The 7,500-nt window shown below is 35.3% G+C and overlaps 1 protein-coding gene across 9 annotated transcripts in view; it reads left to right on the top strand.

The window, feature by feature from the left end:
• The window catches only part of r3hdm1 (R3H domain containing 1), an 82,326-nt gene that overhangs the window by 45,599 nt on the left and 29,227 nt on the right, over window positions 1-7,500 (top strand). For all 9 annotated transcript variants that reach the window (XM_079808600.1, XM_079808597.1, XM_079808596.1 and 6 more), the window contains 7 exons: window positions 2,877-2,936; window positions 4,686-4,826; window positions 4,914-5,022; window positions 5,328-5,423; window positions 5,984-6,012; window positions 6,099-6,152; window positions 6,265-6,482. In XM_079808600.1, coding sequence (XP_079664726.1) covers window positions 2,877-2,936; window positions 4,686-4,826; window positions 4,914-5,022; window positions 5,328-5,423; window positions 5,984-6,012; window positions 6,099-6,152; window positions 6,265-6,482 — 707 coding nt within the window. The remainder of the gene's footprint in view (window positions 1-2,876; window positions 2,937-4,685; window positions 4,827-4,913; window positions 5,023-5,327; window positions 5,424-5,983; window positions 6,013-6,098; window positions 6,153-6,264; window positions 6,483-7,500) is intronic.

Below are 7,500 nucleotides of genomic sequence, written 5' to 3'. Positions count from 1 at the left end.
AAGAGAGAGAGAGAGTTAGTTGACTTGTAGTTGGAAATTTACTAATAGATAGTTGACATGTAGTTGCAAAGTTACTTATAGATAGTTGACATGTAGTTGCAAAGTTACTTATAGATAGTTGACATGTTGTGCAAATTTACTAATAATTGGCATGTATTTGCAAAGTTACTTAGTTAGTTGACATGTAGTTGCAAAGTTACTAATAGATAGTTGACATGTAGTTGCAAAGTTACTTATAGATAGTTGACATGTTGTGCAAATTTACTAATAATTGGCATGTATTTGCAAAGTTACTTAGTTAGTTGACAAGTAGTTGCAAAGTTACTTATTTAGTTGACATATAGTTGCAAATTTACTAATAGTTGGCATGTATTTACAAAGTTACTTAGTTAGTTGACATGTAGTTGCAAATTTACTAATATTTAGATGATATGTAGTTGCAAATTTACTAATAGTTGATGTAGTTGCAGAGTTACTTATAGTTAGTTGGCATGTAGTTGCAAAGTTAATTATTAGTTGACATGTAGTTGCAAAGTTACTTATAGTTAGTTGACGTGTAGTTGCAAATTTTCGATTAGTTACTTGACGTGTAGTTTCAAAGTTACTTATAGTTAGTTGACATGTAGTTGCAAAGTTAAGACAACTCTCTGGTCAACTTATTCTACTAACCCTAACCTAACAGTCTAAAGAGAGAGAGAGTTAGTTGACTTGTAGTTGGAAATTTACTAATAGATAGTTGACATGTAGTTGCAAAGTTACTTATAGATAGTTGACATGTAGTGCAAATTTACTAATAATTGGCATGTATTTGCAAAGTTACTTAGTTAGTTGACATGTAGTTGCAAATTTACTAATAGATAGTTTACATGTAGTTGCAAAGTTACTTATAGATAGTTGACATGTAGTTGCAAAGTTACTTATTTAGTTGACATATAGTTGCAAATTTACTAATAGTTGGCATGTATTTACAAAGTTACTTAGTTAGTTGACATGTAGTTGCAAATTTACTAATATTTAGATGATATGTAGTTGCAAATTTACTAATAGTTGATGTAGTTGCAAAGTTACTTATAGGTAGTTCACGTGTAGTTGCAGAGTTACTTATAGTTAGTTGGCATGTAGTTGCAAAGTTAATTATTAGTTGACGTGTAGTTTCAAAGTTACTTATAGTTAGTTGACATGTAGTTGCAAAGTTAATTAATAGTTGACGTAGTTGAAAAGTTACTTATAGTTAGTTGACGTGTAGTTTCAAAGATACTTATAGTTAGTTGACATGCAGTTGAAAAGTTACTCAAATTTAGTTGACATGTGGTTGCAAAGTTACTTATAGTTAGTTGACATGTAGTTGCAAAGTTAATTATTAGTTGACATGTAGTTTCAAAGTTACTTATAGTTAGTTGACATGTAGTTGCAAATTTACTAATTTGGTTGACATGTAGTTGAAAAGTTACTCAAATTTGGTTGACGTGGTTGCAAAGTTACTTATAGTTAGTTAACATGTAGTTTCAAAGTTACTTATAGTTAGTTGACATGTAGTTGCAAAGTTACTTATAGTTAGTTGACTTGGAGTTGCACATTTACTAATATTTGGGTGACATGCAGTTGAAAAGTTACTCAAATTTAGGTGACGTGGTTGCAAAGTTAATTATTAGTTGACATGTAGTCGCGAAGTTACTTATAGTTAGTTGACGTGTTGTTGCAAATTTTCTAATAGTTAGTTGACGTGTAGTTTCAAAGTTACTTATAGTTAGTTTACATGTAATTGCAAAGTTACTAATAGTTGGTTGAAATGTAGTTGAAAAGTTACTATGGTTTAGTTGACGTGGTTGCAAATTTACTAATAGTTAGTTGACATGTAGTTGCAAATTTTCGAATATTAAGTTGACGTGTAGTTACATATTTACTAATAATTGGTTGACATGTAGTTGCAAAGTTACTAATAGTTGGCATGGTTGCAAAGTTACTAATAGTTAGTTGACATGTAATTGCAAAATTACTTAGTTAGAATGTCTAAAGTGGACTATCAAAATAACTTATTACCTAGGTCACATTTTTATGTTTTTGGATCATTTTCCATTTGATATGTGTATATATATGTTATATTTTTAGATATGATTATGTTTTATTAATAATTTTAAAGGGATAAATCACCTAAAAATTAAAATTCTGTTATTTACTCGGCCCCACGTTATTCAAAACCCTTAAGCCTTTTGTTCATCTCTTTAAAACAAATGTAGAAATCAAATGTCTGTCCATTGAAAGTCACACTTCAAAAAGTTCATAACGAGATCATAGACTAAATCCATATGAATCGAGCGGTTCTTCTGAAGAGACACAATCACTTTATGTGATGAATTTCAGCTTTTATTCACATGTAAACATTGATCAGCAAACATAAATGGAAGTTTGATAGAATGAACCTCATTGGTTCTCGTGCTTGAGCTTCCATGGCCAAATTTAAATGCATTATGTACACGTTCACTGATCAATGTTTGTGTGAATAAAGCCCTGAATTAAATCTGTTCAAGCAATTGTGTCTCTTCAGAAGACTTGGACTAAACCGCTCGAAACATATGGATTTGTTTTACGATGTCTTTATGAATGTTTTGATGTGTCAGAGTTTTGTGTCAATAGACTTTCAATGACAGAAATATCTCAAATTTCATTACAAATATCTCTGTGTTCTGATGGAAAGACATGAGAGTGAACTAACCCTTTACTATTTCTGTTATAAAGTATAAGAAAAACCCTGTTTTCTCTTTTGGTTGTTAATGTGGAGATGCGGAGCTCCTCATTTGAATAATCTGGCTCTTGTGCGCTGGCTTCTCATCAGGCTGATGAGCTGTGATAAATGCTAATGAACGCTGTTCTTACAGGGACAGAATGATGCTGCTGAAACTCGAGCAAGATATTCTGGACTTCATTAGTAACATCGAGTAAGTCCAGCCAAAAAAAAACGGTTTATACTGACAGGAATTAATTTATATAATGTACAAGTGTGTGTGCGTGTGTGTGTGTGCGTGTGTGTGCGTGCGTGTGTGTGTGTGCGCGTGCGTGCGTGTGTGTGCGTGTGTGTGCGCGTGCGTGCGTGTGCGTGTGTGTGCGTGTGTGCGAGCATGTGTGTGTTTGTGTGTATGCGTGTATGTGTGTGTAAAAAACAGTTTATACTGACATGAATTATTTTATATAATGCACAAATGTATGTGTGTGTGCGCGTGCGTGTATGCGTGCGTGCGTGTGTGTGTATGCGTGCGTGTGTGTGCGTGTGTGCATGTGCGTGTGTGTGTGTGTGCGTGTGTATGCGTGCGTGTATACGTGCGTGTGTGTGTATGCGTGTGTAAAAAACAGTTTATACTGACATTAATTATTTTATGTAATGCACAATTGTATGTGTGTGTATGCGCGTGTTTGTGTGTGTGGATGCGTGCGTGTGTGTGTGTGTGTGTGCGTGTGTGTGTGTGTGTATGCATGTGTATGCGTGCGTGTATACGCGTGTGTGTGTGTGTGTATGCGTGTGTAAAAAAACTGTTTATACTGACATTAATTATTTTATATAATGCACAAGTGTATGTGTGTATGCGAGCATGTGTGTGTTTGTGTATGCGAGCGTGTGTGTGTTTGTGTGTATGCGTGCGTGTGTATGTGTGTAAAAAACAGTTTATACTGACATTAATTATTTTATATTATGCACAGGTGTATGTGTGTGTGCGTGTGTGTGTGTGCGTGTGTGTGTGTGTGTGTGTGTGTGTGTGTGTGTGTGTGTGTGTGTGTGTGTGTGTGTGTGTGTGTGTGTGTGTGTGTGTGTGTGTGTGTGTGTGTGTGTGTGTGTGTGTGTGTGTGTGTGTGTGTGTGTGTGTGTGTGTGTGTGTGTGTGTGTGTGTGTGTGTGTGTGTGTGTGTGTGTGTGTGTGTGTGTGTGTGTGTGTGTGTGTGTGTGTGTGTGTAAAAAACAGTTTATACTGACATTAATTATTTTATATAATGCACAAGTGTGTGTGTGTGTGTATATGTATGTATGCGTGTGTATGTATTCGCGTGTGTGTGTATGTATACGCGTGTGTGTGTGTGTGTGTGTGTATGCATGCATGTGTCTGTGTGTGTGTGTGTGTGTATGCATGTGTAAAAAAAGTTTATACTGACATTAATTATTTTATATAATGCACAAGTGCGCGCGTGCGTGTGTGTGTGTGTGCATATTAGTGCTTTCAAATCGATTAATTACATCCAAAATAAACGTTTGTTTACACATATTATATTTTTGTGTACTGTGCATAATTATGTATATATAAATACACACACATGCATGTATATATTTAAGAAAAAATATTTATATATAATATAAATTATATAAATATGTATACAGTATATACATGAATGAGCAAAAAATGAACAAATATATTATGTGTAAACAAACTTTTATTTTGGATGTCGTGATTAAATCAATTTGACAGCACTAGATTAGCATTTTCTGTGTTAAAAAATATTTGAGGACATTTTGAGAATTGTAAAATGTATTTAATTTGAGCAATTTAATGGTAAAATTGTATTTGTGTCAACATTTTATTTGATTGAGGTTATTTATGCACATAAATATAAAATAGTATGTCTTATAATATATAAGTATATTTATGACATTATCATCCTTAATTATGAGGTAAATAACTGTATTTTTTTTTTTTACCACAGAAGTCAGAAGAGGAAGTTCCCCCCAATGACATCATACCACAGGATGCTCCTTCACAGGGTGGCGGCGTATTTTGGGCTGGACCATAATGTCGATCAGACTGGGAAATCAGTAATCATCAACAAAACCAGCAATACTAGAATGTGCGTGTGGATTTAATGGCCACTGGCCTCAGTTGTAATAACTATGAGTGTTTTAATATAACTTTTTTATTTTTTTCCCTCTCACAGACCAGATCAGAAGTTTTCTGAACACATTAAAGATGATAAAACAGATGATTTCCAAAAGCGGTACATCTTAAAGAGAGATAACTCCAGCTTGGACCAGGATGATGGCAGGGTGAGAGATATATACAGACTTAAATATATTATTTACATTTACAAATTCTCATTGGAATAATCCAATAACAAACAAATGTATACAATAACATGAGTGGTACGGCAGTCCTGAAGATAAGTGTGTGTGTGTGTGTGTGTGTGTGTGTGTGTGTGTGTGTGTGTGTGTGTGTGTGTGTGTGTGTGTGTGTGTGTGTGTGTGTGTGTGTGTGTGTGTGTGTGTGTGTCTGTGTCTGTGTCTGTGTCTGTGTCTGTGTCTGTGTCTGTGTCTGTGTCTGCGTCTGCGTCTGTGTCTGCGTCTGCGTGTAGCTGCGGATGCGTCTTAAGGACGACAGACGGAGTAAATCAATAGAAGAGCGAGAGGAGGAATATCAGCGCGCCAGAGACAGGATCTTCGCCCAAGACGTGCGTCTCCTTACCGCTAATAATACTCAGATGTGTTGTGTTATTACTTATAAACCACAGCTTTGTGTTAGAAATGTCTGTCATTTATAATATAATATTTAATTTAAGCATAATGTTTTGTACTTTAGCTGCAATATAAATTCTCTACTTCTTGATTTAGTTTAGATAAAGCTAGACTGTAAAAGAATATTGTTGGTTTAACATAAAAAAGTCAGTAACCTGGTTGCCTTCAAATTTTGAGTTCATTGAAATTAAACATTTGAGTTGATACAATGAAGGAAATTGGTTATTAAATAGAAACTCAAAATATTGTATCTGAACCACAAAAATAGATGAAAAAATAGTTTCACTGCATTATTACATATCACACACAATTACGCAATATGCTTGCAAAATATTTTAATAAATAGTGATGTCGATTCTCAAATGTTCATTGTATTAACTCAAATTTTTAATTTCACTGAACTCAAAATTTTAAGGCAACTAGGTAACGTATTTTTTTTACAGTGTAGAAATGTTTTTTTCCCCTTTATTTAATGTTTGTCCATTTTTATCTGCAGGGACAAGAACATTTCCCTTTTGATAAAAGGTAAAAATATTGCACAGTTACTAGTGAGTTATATGTGTGAGCTTCATTATTAAATATCATAACTGTAATGCTTATATTCCCTCTAGAATTCAAGAGGACATGACTTTCATTAACACTCAGCAAAGACGACAGATATTCAGGTAGAGTTTTTTGTGCATTGTTTGTTAGCTGCGGTTTGTGAGACAGATTTGCGCTTGTGAGCAAACGGTGGCCATGTTTGTTTATCGGCTGGGTTTTTGTTGTTTTGTGTAGATTGAGAGACGGGCGCTCGGGGAACAGTCGTCAGAGCAGCTCTGAGAACGAGCTGAAGTATTCGGATCCTCGGCCCTGGAGCAGCACGGACTCAGACAGCTCCCACAGAAACCTGAAGCCCGCCATGACGAAAGCCAACAGCTTCAGCGGCATCAGTCTGCTGATTCGAGGAGACAGTACGGCCAGCAGCAAGAGCATGGGGAAACTGTCTAAAACCAGTAAATAACACACACTCATTCACGAGCTGTCTAACTGGGGACTTGGCTATAGGCTTTTGTAGGGATGCACGATATACAAGATTGGCTTTGCATCAACATGAAATCAAAACAAAGCCTATTTACTTTCTTATTCATTTGTGAACGATTCATTCTTATTCCAAAGACATTTTCATCAAGGCCTTATTTTTAAGCCCCTCCCCTTTGAATTTTCATCAACATATAATAGTTTGTGCCTCTGAAACAACTTACCGTTTCTGCTGACATCAAGGCCTTATTTTTAAGCCCCTCCCCTTCAAATTTTCATCAAAATATAATAGTTTGTGCCTCTGAAACAACTTACCGTTTCTGCTGACATCAACGCCTTATTTTTAAGCCCCTCCCCTTCAAATTTTCATCCAAGTATAATAGTTTGTGCCTCTGGAACGACTTTCTGTTTTCGTTGACATCAAGGCCTTATTTTTAAGCCCCTCCCCTTCAAATTTTCATCAAAATATAATAGTTTGTGCCTCTGAAACGACTTTCCGTTTCTGTTGACATCATCAAGGCCTTATTTTTAAGCCCCTCCCCTTCAAATTTTCATCAAAATATAATAGTTTGTGCCTCTGAAACGACTTTCCGTTTCTGTTGACATCATCAAGGCCTTATTTTTAAGCTCCTCCCCTTCAAATTTTCATCAAATTATAATAGTTTGTGCCTCTGAAACGACTTTCTGTTTCCGTTGACATCAAGGCCTTATTTTTAAGCCCCTCCCCTTCAAATTTACATCAAAATATAATAGTTTGTGCCTCTGAAACGACTTTCCGTTTCTGTTGACATCATCAAGGCCTTATTTTTAAGCCCCTCCCCTTCAAATTTTCATCAAATTATAATAGTTTGTGCCTCTGAAACGACTTTCTGTTTCCTCTGACATCATCAAGGCCTTATTTTTAAGCCCCTCCCCTTCAAATTTTCATCAAAATATAATAGTTTGTGCCTCTGGAACGACTTTCTGTTTCCGTTGACATCAAGGCCTTATTTT

The sequence above is a fragment of the Gobio gobio genome, assembly GCF_949357685.1.
Source record: "Gobio gobio genome assembly, chromosome: 24".
Lineage (NCBI taxonomy): Eukaryota > Metazoa > Chordata > Actinopteri > Cypriniformes > Gobionidae > Gobio > Gobio gobio.
Note: the sequence above shows the minus strand (reverse complement) of the source record. Positions and strands in the feature narration are given on the sequence as shown.